Below are 13,113 nucleotides of genomic sequence, written 5' to 3'. Positions count from 1 at the left end.
ATGATCGGCTCAGGAGAATAAAGTCGATATAAAAACATAAAAGTCCATTTCTCTCCCTTGTCTGTCTGAACATAAGAGAGATTACAAACCAGAGACACAGACAGGACACTGTAAGAGTAGAGGTGTCGTCAATAACGCACACAGTATGTATAAATATAAAAAAAGTCCTGCTCAGTACAACAACACTGTGTGTGAGAGTAGGGGTGTGGACCCCAGTGTCCAAGGATGCTGGCAAGAGTTGATCTGGGTATTCTGGTGTTTTATTTTGCTCTTACTGATGAACCTGTTCAGTTGGTGATTAACTTTATGAATCCACTAGGTGGCGCCAGAGCAGCGTCACAGCGAGGACAGGAAACCCCCCCCCACCTCACATCAGCAGGAAGAGACGGAGACAGAGAGAGAGAGAGATGGCAGCGTGTAGGAGCTCAGCGCTCAGCCCTGGTGAGTTTTCTCTTGTTCTGCCTGTCAGAGTGTCAGTAAGGGAGTCACTGAGGGACTCTTCTCTGTCACAGAGCACAGCAGCAGCTGGAGAAGTGTCTTCCTGTCTGCTGAGAGTGTGTTCTGTCTCTCAGACACATAGGGTCTGAACTAGGAGAGAAAAACAGGAACTGATTTTACTTTCACTTTCTCTTGTCAGAGATCAGGGATCGGTACTGTAAACTCAAGCTGTTTGGAATTCACTAAATATTTTAATCAGGTGTTTATTTAAGGTAGAATGATTGATGTTAAACCTGACTGTTTGCTGATGGTATTGGATTCACAATGTTAGTGTTCATGATGCTCAGACACGCTCAGATATGATCGTTTCCTGTTTGTTGCTCAGAGGCCATGTTTATTGTACAGCTGATAATAGCAGAGAGGAATCAGTACAGATGAACAACAGAGGAATTTATTTGGCCCATAATTAGTAGTGATTCCAGGTTCTTGTGCAGCTGTTTCTCCTATCCTGACTGGGCAGCTTGTTCCCCTCTCCCACCCTTCTCTGTGTACAGTAGAGCCTCCCACTCCTGATTTTAAGTCTTAGTGTTGCTTTGAGCTTCAGTGTTAATTCTGAGGAACTCTGAGGTGTCAATATCTAACTGGTCTTTAATGATGACTGACTGTCACTGAGGATGTTGAATATTTTGTATATATGTGGTTCACCATCTTCACCCTGTCAGTGTGGGACACTCCCTTCAGACTTATGAGACTCAGTTCCTCCAGCTTGTCAGTTTCACTGTTTTTAAACTAACATCATGCTAGTTCTCTTCAGTGTGGATCCCAGTAGATAGTTTCTAAGCAGTTTGAAACTATACAACACAGATTTCCCAGCCAGGTGGCTGAGTCCCAAACATTTCTTTATGTAATGTGACATTTTAGACTCACTACTGAAGAATCAGGACAGACTGAATGATTTTACAGTTTTTTACATGTATTTTTAAAATAAGGTGGAATAATAATAATAATAAACTTTATTTTATATAGCGCCTTTTAAGGTGGCTTCTCAAAGCGCTTTACAGAATGACAACAACAATAAAACAAGATTATACACAAGATAAAACACAATTACAATACACAGAGGAGACTTTGGATGGTGGTACTAAGAGCAGAGGGGTGAAGAATGGAACCAGTTCAGTAAAGGCTTTTCTGAAGAAGAGGGTTTGGAGTCTGGATCTGAAAGAGTTTAGAGAAGGTGACTCTCTAACTCTCTAATCTAACCTTTCAGTTAAAGTATTCTAAGAAAAATCCTGATGAAAAATAAACATGTACTATTGAGAGAACAGTGAAAAATAAAAATATATATATAGATGGTAAGAATACAGAATAAGAATGTTGTAAGAATACAGTTTGTCTAACATTAACAGAACATTTTTGTATACCACAGAGAATACACAGAAATATAATCTCAATAATCTGTGATTTTTTCTCTCTCACGGGGCAGGGACAATAGGAAAGATATAGAGACGTTTTTATCATAAATTTTAAATGGGATGAAGAGTGAAGATATCTGTGATGAGAACTTTATCATGTAAATAATCTGTGATCTTTCTCTCTGACAGGGAGGAGACGGGCTGATTCCCATGAGGCACCACAGCGTCTCTCAGAGATCAGGATCGTGCTGCTGGGGGAGAGACGGTCTGGGAGGAGCTCAGCAGGAAACACCATCCTGGGCAGAGAGGAGTTTGACACTGAGGGAGTAACTAAGGAGTGTGTGAAGAGACAGGGTGAAGTAGCTGGGAGGCAGATCACTGTGGTCGACACTCCAGGGTACTCCTCTTTTCCATGGATAATAAGGACTGATCCACAGCGTGTCAGAGAGGAGGTTGTGCACAGTGTCTCTCTGTGTCCCCCAGGACCCCACGCTCTCCTCCTGGTGATTAATGTGAACTCATACACAGACTGGAGATCAGTGAAGAAATATCTGGAGCTTCTCAGTGAGAGAGTCTGGAGACACACAATAGTGCTGTTCACCTGGGGGGACACACTGAGACACACAACCATTGAGCAGCACATTGAGAGAGGAGGGAAGGAGCTCCAGTGTCTGGTGGAGAAGTGTGGGAACAGGTATCATGTTCTCAACAACAAGAACAGGGACGACCGCACTCAGGTCACGGAGCTGCTGGAGAAGATAGAGGACATGGTGGCAGGAAAGAGTGACTGTTGTTATGAGATTGAGGAGAAGGATTTACAGGAGATGGAAGAGAAGTTCAAGACTTTGGCAAAAAAGGAGAGACAGAGGATAGAAGAGCTTCTGCAGAAGACACTGGGACCCCAACTGCTTCCCAAGAGTGAGTTGATGTTCTCTCTCTGATAGGGGTCACACCTCAGTACAGTCAGTCTAATACTGTACAGATATTAAATGGGGTCATGTTATCATATATTAAAGCTTTTGATAGAAGTCTGAGTAGCTCTGAAATGAATCATATATTTTCATTTTTTAATGAGATAAGTAATAAATGTTAACTTCATGTGATGTCCTGGATACCCAGTTCTACAGCAGGGCTCTGCAGGAAAAGACTCACAGCTGTGTTGGAAACAGAGCCCTTGTGGGGTATCTACCCTGTAGAGCAACATGTCACCACTGGGTCACACTGTGAGCTCTGCTGAGACTCCTCACTCACTGCAGCTCATCTCAGTGCTGAGTTTCTGAAGAGGAATAATCTGTGATCTTTCTCTCTGACAGGGGAGGGACAGGCTGATTCCCATGAGGCACCACAGCGTCTCTCAGAGATCAGGATCGTGCTGCTGGGGGAGTTTGGGTCTGGGAAGAGCTCAGCAGGAAACACTATCCTGGGCAGAGAGGAGTTTGACACTGAGGGAGAACCTCAGGAGTGTGTGAAGAGACAGGGTGAAGTAGCTGGGATGCAGATCACTGTGGTCGACACTCCAGGCTGGGATGTGTGGCTGATGAGGAATGATCCACAGCAGATCAGACAGGAGGTTGTGCGCAGTGTGTCTCTGTGTCCCCCAGGACCCCACGCTCTCCTCCTGGTGTTTGATCTGGACTTATTCACGGACTGGAGATCAGTAAAGGAACATCTGGAGCTTCTCAGTGAGAGAGTGTGGAGACACACAATAGTGTTGTTCACCTGGGGGGATGAGCTGACAGACACAACCATTGAGCAGCACATTGAGAGAGGAGGAGAGGAGCTCCAGCGTCTGGTGGAGAAGTGTGGGAACAGGTATCATGTTCTCAACAAGAACAGGGGCGACCGCACTCAGGTCACAGAGCTGCTGGAGAAGATAGAGCACATGGTGGCAGGAAAGAGTGACTGTTGTTATGAGATTGAGGAGAAGGATTTACAGGAGATGGAAGAGAAGTTCAAGACTTTGGCAAAAAAGGAGAGACAGAGGATAGAAGAGCTTCTGCAGAAGACACTGGGACCCCAACTGCTTCCCAAGAGTGAGTTGATGTTCTCTCTCTGATCGGGGTCACACCTCAGTACAGTCAGTCTAATACAGATATTAAATGGGGTCATATTATCATGTATTAAAGCTTTTGATAGAAGTCTGAGTAAGTCTGAAATGAATCGTATATTTTCATTTTTTAATGAGATAAGTAATAAATGTTAACTTCATGTGATGTCCTGGATACCCAGTTCTACAGCAGGGCTCTGCAGGAAAAGACTCACAGCTGTGTTGGAAACAGAGCCCTTGTGGGGTATCTACCCTGTAGAGCAACATGTCACCACTGGGTCACACTGTGAGCTCTGCTGAGACTCCTCACTCACTGCAGCTCATCTCAGTGCTGAGTTTCTGAAGAGGAATAATCTGTGATCTTTCTCTCTGACAGGGGAGGGACAGGCTGATTCCCATGAGGCACCACAGCGTCTCTCAGAGATCAGGATCGTGCTGCTGGGGGAGTTTGGGTCTGGGAAGAGCTCAGCAGGAAACACTATCCTGGGCAGAGAGGAGTTTGACACTGAGGGAGAACCTCAGGAGTGTGTGAAGAGACAGGGTGAAGTAGCTGGGAGGCAGATCACTGTGGTCGACACTCCAGGGTACTCCTCTTTTCCATGGATAATAAGGACTGATCCACAGCGTGTCAGAGAGGAGGTTGTGCGCAGTGTGTCTCTGTGTCCCCCAGGACCCCACACTCTCGTCCTGGTGACTGATCTGGACTCAGACACAGACTGTAGATCAGTGAAGGAACATCTGGAGCTTCTCAGTGAGAGAGTGTGGAGACACACAATAGTGCTGTTCACCTGGGGGGACACACTGAGACACACAACCATTGAGCAGCACATTGAGACAGAAGGGAAGGAGCTCCAGTGTCTGGTGGAGAAGTGTGGGAACAGGTATCATGTTCTCAACGACAAGAACAGGGACGACCGCACTCAGGTCACAGAGCTGCTGGAGAAGATAGAGCACATGGTGGCAGGAAACTATGGGCTGTACTTCACCACTGACATCAAAGAAATAAACACTGAACTGGAGAAATATATCAGACAGAGGGAAGAGCAGAGACAGAGAGAGACAGAGGAGCTGAGACTGAGGTTGGAGGAGAGACAGGGAGAGACAGAGGAGCTGAGACAGAAGTATGAAAGAAGGGAGAGAGAGAGAGAAGAGGAGCTCAGACAGAGGTTGGAGGAGGAGTGGAGCAGGAGAGAAGAGGAGCTGAAGGAGAAGATGAGAAAGACACTGGAGGAAGAGGAGCTGGAGAAAGAGACAGAGGAGCCCAGACCGCCTGTCAAGAGGAGGAACAGTAAAGAACTTGAATCTCCCAACAGTGAGTGTGATTGATGCTGTATTACTGAGTCACTGATCTTACTGGTCATCAGACTGAGAGATTCAACCATCTTGTGTCCTGTTAGGAATTAAAATCATACTGTGCTCTGCTCTGTACTGCGTTACTAACACAGTGGCACACAGACCTGTGTCTGTTTAAATCCTCTGTGCTGTAATTGAACTGTTTTCTCTCAGGAAGATTAGATTTAATCCATCACACAGCAGCTCAGTCTCTGTAATCTGTTTCTCAAGACTGTCGGACCAACACTCAATCAATCAAGGTTTATTGATCGATGCACGAACAGTACAGCACACAGCGGTGTTGTCAGCATTGAAATCTGCGAGCTCGTTAAAGGCTCGTTAAGAGGGATGGAAGAGTTGGAGGACAGGAATTTATAGGGGTTAACATTGGGATACAACAGATTACACAATTGCAATTCACAGATTGTGTAGAAGTAACACAAGGATAGGAGGTATTTAGGTATTTAGGTATTTAGGTGTCCTGACAGTAGTAGGGTACAGGGTAGGGAGCTATTGAGGTGTCCTGACAGTAGTAGGGTACTGGGTAGGAGGTATTTCGTGCTCTTCGTAGGTGTCCTGAGAGTGCCAGTGCCCCCTGTCAGTTCAAGGAGGTAACTGCAGGTGTCTGCTGTGGTTGGCTGTTCAGCAGTCTTACTGCCTGGGGCAAGAGGCTGTTCTGACACCTGGTGGTCTTGGTCTGATACTTCAGTACCGTTTTCCAGATGGTAGTAGAGAGAGCAAGTTGTGTTTAGGGTGACTGGGGTCCCTGAGGATGGACCTGGCCTTCTTGAGGCATTAACACAGTAGATATCCTCTGTGTTCAGTAGCGCAGCCGGTAGTGTTCTGAGCCAGTGTCACCACGCTCTGGAGGACCCTGAGCTCGTGGGCGGAGCAGTTACCACACCAGGCAGTGGTGCAGCCGGTTAGGATGCTCTCAGTGGTGCAGCTGTAGAAGCTGGTCAGGATGTGTGAAGGCAGGCTGAACTTCTTCAGTCTGGGGAGAGAGAACAGGCGCTGTCTTGTCTACGGGGTTGGTGTGGTGGGTCCGGGTCAGGTCGCCTGTGATGTTGACACCTAGGAATTTGACAATCTGGACCACTGTGGACCCACTGATGTGAATGGGTGCCTGGTCTGTTCCTGTGGTATTCAGAGAGGGGCTGCTGTCCTGACACCATGCTGTCAGCGTTTCTACCTCCTCCCTGTAGGCGGACTCATCACTGTTCGTGATCAAGCTGATGATCGTTGTATCGTCCGCAAACGTGATGATGGAGTTTGTCTTGTTCCTGGAGACGCAGTTGTGAGTGAACAGGGAGCAGAGGAGAGGGCTGAGTTTGCAGCGCTGGGGAACGCCGATGTTCAGAGTCAGGGTGGAGGATGTACTTGTGCCGACTCTGGGCATGATGCCCGAGAAAAATTCCCAGATGTTCATTCTGTAAGTTTCTTTCATAATGGCCAGCAGCCCTATCACCCTGCAACTCCCAGCTGGCAGCCCCACTGGAGCCCAGCAGGTGTGAGCCTGGCCAGTACCTGGAAGGGAGACTCCTGGGAAAACACTGAGGCTGCTGCTGGGAGAGGTGTGAGTGGGGCCAGCAGGGGGCGCTCTCACCCTGCGGTCTGTGTGGGTCCTGATGCCCCAGTATAGTGACGGGGGCACTGGACTGTAAACAGGCGCCGTCCTGCGGATGAGACGTCAAACCGAGGTCCTGACTCTCTGTGGTCATTAACAATCCCAGGGTATCTCTTAAGAAGATTAGGGGTGTCACCCTGGTGTCCTGGCCAAATTACCCCCCTGGTGTTTACCCATCATGGCCTCCTAATAACCCCCCCTCTCTGAACTGGCTTTCTGAACTGAGAGCTTGTGTGTGGGGAGAGGACTGGAGCATCATCCAGGTGGGGCTGCACACTGGTGGCGGTGGTGGGATCCCCAGGACCTGTAAAGAGCTGCACACTGGTGGCGGTAGTGGGATCCCCTGGACCTGTAAAGACCTGCACACTGGTGGCGGTGGTGGGATCCCCAGGACCTGTAAAGAGCTGCACACTGGTGGCGGTGGTGGGATCCCCATGAACTGTAAAGCGCTTTGAGTGTCCAGAAACTCCACTCAAAGCGCTTTACAGTTCATGGGGAAGTGTAAGCAATTATTATTATTATTATTATTATTATTATTATTATTATTATAATGACTTTTAAGTTACGTTTGTCAAGAAATGACTTGAGCAAATTGTACTCCTCATACCTGTGGAGAGGTTGGTCTCCTCTCATGTGTCACCTCCCTGATGCTCCTGTCTCTCCTCCTGTTGCACTGAGTGAAGTCGAACCCAGACTCCAGCCCCGTCCCTCTGAGCTAAGACTGGTGCTGCTGGGCAGGACTGGTGCTGGGAAGAGTGCAGTAGGAAACACCATCCTGGGCTCAGAGGAGTTTGACATTGAGGGAGGAACTGAGGAGTGTGAGAAGAGACAGGGTGAAGTAGCTGGGAGGCAGATCACTGTGGTCGACACTCCAGGGTTCTCCTCTTTTCCATGGATAATAAGGACTGATCCACAGCGTGTCAGACAGGAGGTTGTGCGCAGTGTGTCTCTGTGTCCCCCAGGACACGCTCTCCTCCTGGTGATCCCTCTCATCACACTGAGAGAGAAACAGAGGAGAGTAGAGAAGGAACATCTGCAGCTCCTCAGTGAGAGAGTGTGGAGACACACAATAGTGTTGTTCACCTGGGGGGATGAGCTGACAGACACAACCATTGAGCAGCGCATCAAGAGAGGAGGAGAGGAGCTCCAGTGGCTGGTGGAGAAGTGTGGGAACAGGTATCATGTTCTCAACAACAAGAACAGGGGCGACCGCACGAAGGTCACAGAGCTGCTGGAGAAGATAGAGGACATGGTGGCAGGAAAGAGTGACTGTTGCTATGAGATTGATAAGAAGGATTTAGAGGTGATGGCACAGAGGAGGTGAGAAGATATCTGATGGAATAGTGAGTTTGTATTGGGATCTATGAGATCACTGACCCTCTCTCTGTACGACACACTGACACACAGCTCTCTCTCCTACATCACTGACCCTCTGTCTGTACGGCACACTGACACACAGCTCTCTCTCCTACATCACTGACACTCTGTCTGTACGACACACTGACACACAGCTCTCTCTCTCCTACATCACTGATCCTCTCTGTACGACACACTGACACACAGCTCTCTCTCTCCTACATCACTGACCCTCTCTCTGTACGGCACACTGACACACAGCTCTCTCTCCTACATGACTGACCCTCTGTCTGTACGGCACACTGACACACAGCTCTCTCTCCTACATCACTGACCCTCTGTTTGTACGACACACTGACACACAGCTCTCTCTCCTACATCACTGACCCTCTGTCTGTACGACACACTGACACACAGCTCTCTCTCTCCTACATCACTGATCCTCTGTCTGTCCGGCACACTGACACACAGCTCTCTCTCCTACATCACTGACCCTCTGTCTGTACGACACACTGACACACGGCTCTCTCCTACATCACTGATCCTCTGTCTGTACGGCACACTGACACACAGCTCTCTCTCCTACATCACTGACCCTCTCTCTGTACGGCACACTGACACACAGCTCTCTCTCCTACATCACTGACCCTCTGTTTGTACGACACACTGACACACAGCTCTCTCTCTCCTACATCACTGATCCTCTCTGTACGACACACTGACACACAGCTCTCTCTCTCCTACATCACTGACCCTCTCTCTGTACGGCACACTGACACACAGCTCTCTCTCCTACATTACTGACCCTCTGTCTGTACGGCACACTGACACACAGCTCTCTCTCCTACATCACTGACCCTCTGTTTGTACGACACACTGACACACAGCTCTCTCTCCTACATCACTGACCCTCTGTCTGTACGACACACTGACACACAGCTCTCTCTCTCCTACATCACTGAACCTCTGTCTGTACGACACACTGACACACAGCTCTCTCTCCTACATCACTGATCCTCTGTCTGTCCGGCACACTGACACACAGCTCTCTCTCCTACATCACTGACCCTCTGTCTGTACGACACACTGACACACGGCTCTCTCCTACATCACTGATCCTCTGTCTGTACGGCACACTGACACACAGCTCTCTCTCCTACATCACTGACCCTCTGTCTGTACGACACACTGACACACGGCTCTCTCCTACATCACTGATCCTCTGTCTGTACGGCACACTGACACACAGCTCTCTCTCCTACATCACTGACCCTCTGTCTGTACGACACACTGACACACAGCTCTCTCTCTCCTACATCACTGACCCTCTGTCTGTACGACACACTGACACACAGCTCTCTCTCTCCTACATCACTGACCCTCTGTCTGTACGGCACACTGACACACAGCTCTCTCTCTCCTACATCACTGACCCTCTCTCTGTACGGCACACTGACACACGGCTCTCTCTCTCCTACATCACTGACCCTCTCTCTGTACGGCACACTGACACACGGCTCTCTCTCTCCTACATCACTGATCCTCTCTGTACGACACACTGACACACGGCTCTCTCTCTCCTACATCACTGACCCTCTGTCTGTACGACACACTGACACACGGCTCTCTCTCTCCTACATCACTGACCCTCTGTCTGTACGACACACTGACACACAGCTCTCTCTCCTACATCACTGACCCTCTGTCTGTACGGCACACTGACACACAGCTCTCTCTCTCCTACATCACTGACCCTCTCTGTACGACACACTGACACACAGCTCTCTCTCCTACATCACTGACCCTCTGTCTGTACGGCACACTGACACACAGCTCTCTCTCTCCTACATCACTGATCCTCTGTCTGTACGGCACACTGACACACAGCTCTCTCTCCTACATCACTGACACTCTGTCTGTACGACACACTGACACACAGCTCTCTCTCTCCTACATCACTGATCCTCTCTGTACGACACACTGACACACAGCTCTCTCTCTCCTACATCACTGACCCTCTCTCTGTACGGCACACTGACACACAGCTCTCTCTCCTACATGACTGACCCTCTGTCTGTACGGCACACTGACACACAGCTCTCTCTCCTACATCACTGACCCTCTGTTTGTACGACACACTGACACACAGCTCTCTCTCCTACATCACTGACCCTCTGTCTGTACGACACACTGACACACAGCTCTCTCTCTCCTACATCACTGATCCTCTGTCTGTCCGGCACACTGACACACAGCTCTCTCTCCTACATCACTGACCCTCTGTCTGTACGACACACTGACACACGGCTCTCTCCTACATCACTGATCCTCTGTCTGTACGGCACACTGACACACAGCTCTCTCTCCTACATCACTGACCCTCTCTCTGTACGGCACACTGACACACAGCTCTCTCTCCTACATCACTGACCCTCTGTTTGTACGACACACTGACACACAGCTCTCTCTCTCCTACATCACTGATCCTCTCTGTACGACACACTGACACACAGCTCTCTCTCTCCTACATCACTGACCCTCTCTCTGTACGGCACACTGACACACAGCTCTCTCTCCTACATTACTGACCCTCTGTCTGTACGGCACACTGACACACAGCTCTCTCTCCTACATCACTGACCCTCTGTTTGTACGACACACTGACACACAGCTCTCTCTCCTACATCACTGACCCTCTGTCTGTACGACACACTGACACACAGCTCTCTCTCTCCTACATCACTGAACCTCTGTCTGTACGACACACTGACACACAGCTCTCTCTCCTACATCACTGATCCTCTGTCTGTCCGGCACACTGACACACAGCTCTCTCTCCTACATCACTGACCCTCTGTCTGTACGACACACTGACACACGGCTCTCTCCTACATCACTGATCCTCTGTCTGTACGGCACACTGACACACAGCTCTCTCTCCTACATCACTGACCCTCTGTCTGTACGACACACTGACACACGGCTCTCTCCTACATCACTGATCCTCTGTCTGTACGGCACACTGACACACAGCTCTCTCTCCTACATCACTGACCCTCTGTCTGTACGACACACTGACACACAGCTCTCTCTCTCCTACATCACTGACCCTCTGTCTGTACGACACACTGACACACAGCTCTCTCTCTCCTACATCACTGACCCTCTGTCTGTACGGCACACTGACACACAGCTCTCTCTCTCCTACATCACTGACCCTCTCTCTGTACGGCACACTGACACACGGCTCTCTCTCTCCTACATCACTGACCCTCTCTCTGTACGGCACACTGACACACGGCTCTCTCTCTCCTACATCACTGATCCTCTCTGTACGACACACTGACACACGGCTCTCTCTCTCCTACATCACTGACCCTCTGTCTGTACGACACACTGACACACGGCTCTCTCTCTCCTACATCACTGACCCTCTGTCTGTACGACACACTGACACACAGCTCTCTCTCCTACATCACTGACCCTCTGTCTGTACGGCACACTGACACACAGCTCTCTCTCTCCTACATCACTGACCCTCTCTGTACGACACACTGACACACAGCTCTCTCTCCTACATCACTGACCCTCTGTCTGTACGGCACACTGACACACAGCTCTCTCTCTCCTACATCACTGATCCTCTGTCTGTACGGCACACTGACACACAGCTCTCTCTCCTACATCACTGACACTCTGTCTGTACGACACACTGACACACAGCTCTCTCTCTCCTACATCACTGATCCTCTCTGTACGACACACTGACACACAGCTCTCTCTCTCCTACATCACTGACCCTCTCTCTGTACGGCACACTGACACACAGCTCTCTCTCCTACATCACTGACCCTCTGTCTGTACGGCACACTGACACACAGCTCTCTCTCCTACATCACTGACCCTCTGTTTGTATGACACACTGACACACAGCTCTCTCTCCTACATCACTGACCCTCTGTCTGTACGACACACTGACACACGGCTCTCTCCTACATCACTGATCCTCTGTCTGTACGGCACACTGACACACAGCTCTCTCTCCTACATCACTGACCCTCTGTCTGTACGACACACTGACACACGGCTCTCTCCTACATCACTGATCCTCTGTCTGTACGGCACACTGACACACAGCTCTCTCTCTCCTACATCACTGACCCTCTGTCTGTACGGCACACTGACACACAGCTCTCTCTCCTACATCACTGACCCTCTGTCTGTACGACACACTGACACACAGCTCTCTCTCCTACATCACTGACCCTCTGTCTGTACGACACACTGACACACGGCTCTCTCCTACATCACTGATCCTCTGTCTGTACGGCACACTGACACACAGCTCTCTCTCCTACATCACTGACCCTCTGTCTGTACGACACACTGACACACGGCTCTCTCCTACATCACTGATCCTCTGTCTGTACGGCACACTGACACACAGCTCTCTCTCCTACATCACTGACCCTCTGTCTGTACGGCACACTGACACACAGCTCTCTCTCCTACATCACTGACCCTCTGTCTGTACGACACACTGACACACAGCTCTCTCTCTCCTACATCACTGACCCTCTGTCTGTACGACACACTGACACACAGCTCTCTCTCCTACATCACTGATCCTCTGTCTGTACGGCACACTGACACACAGCTCTCTCTCTCCTACATCACTGACCCTCTGTCTGTACGACACACTGACACACAGCTCTCTCTCCTACATCACTGATCCTCTGTCTGTACGACACACTGACACACAGCTCTCTCTCCTACATCACTGATCCTCTCTGTACGACACACTGACACACAGCTCTCTCTCCTACATCACTGACCCTCTGTTTGTATGACACACTGACACACAGCTCTCTCTCCTACATCACTGACCCTCTCTGTAAGAC

The 13,113-nt window shown here is 49.5% G+C and overlaps 2 protein-coding genes across 2 annotated transcripts in view; both read left to right on the top strand.

Moving 5' to 3' along the window:
* The first annotated feature begins 399 nt into the window (after nt 1-399).
* Nucleotides 400-13,113, top strand: part of LOC138243445 (uncharacterized) — a 252,123-nt gene continuing 239,409 nt past the window's right edge. Inside the window, exons 1-3 of the mRNA XM_069199054.1 lie at nt 400-441; nt 2,040-2,768; nt 3,164-3,883. Of these exons, the coding sequence (XP_069055155.1) occupies nt 408-441; nt 2,040-2,768; nt 3,164-3,883 (1,483 nt within the window). The 5' untranslated portion in view covers nt 400-407. The remainder of the gene's footprint in view (nt 442-2,039; nt 2,769-3,163; nt 3,884-13,113) is intronic.
* Nucleotides 7,488-13,113, top strand: part of LOC138243370 (GTPase IMAP family member 8-like) — an 83,456-nt gene continuing 77,830 nt past the window's right edge. Inside the window, exon 1 of the mRNA XM_069198937.1 lies at nt 7,488-8,176. Within this exon, the coding sequence (XP_069055038.1) occupies nt 7,488-8,176 (689 nt within the window). The remainder of the gene's footprint in view (nt 8,177-13,113) is intronic.

This window comes from Lepisosteus oculatus, chromosome 14, assembly GCF_040954835.1.
Source record: "Lepisosteus oculatus isolate fLepOcu1 chromosome 14, fLepOcu1.hap2, whole genome shotgun sequence".
Taxonomy (NCBI): domain Eukaryota; kingdom Metazoa; phylum Chordata; class Actinopteri; order Semionotiformes; family Lepisosteidae; genus Lepisosteus; species Lepisosteus oculatus.
This window is presented reverse-complemented; position numbering and strand designations above follow the sequence as displayed.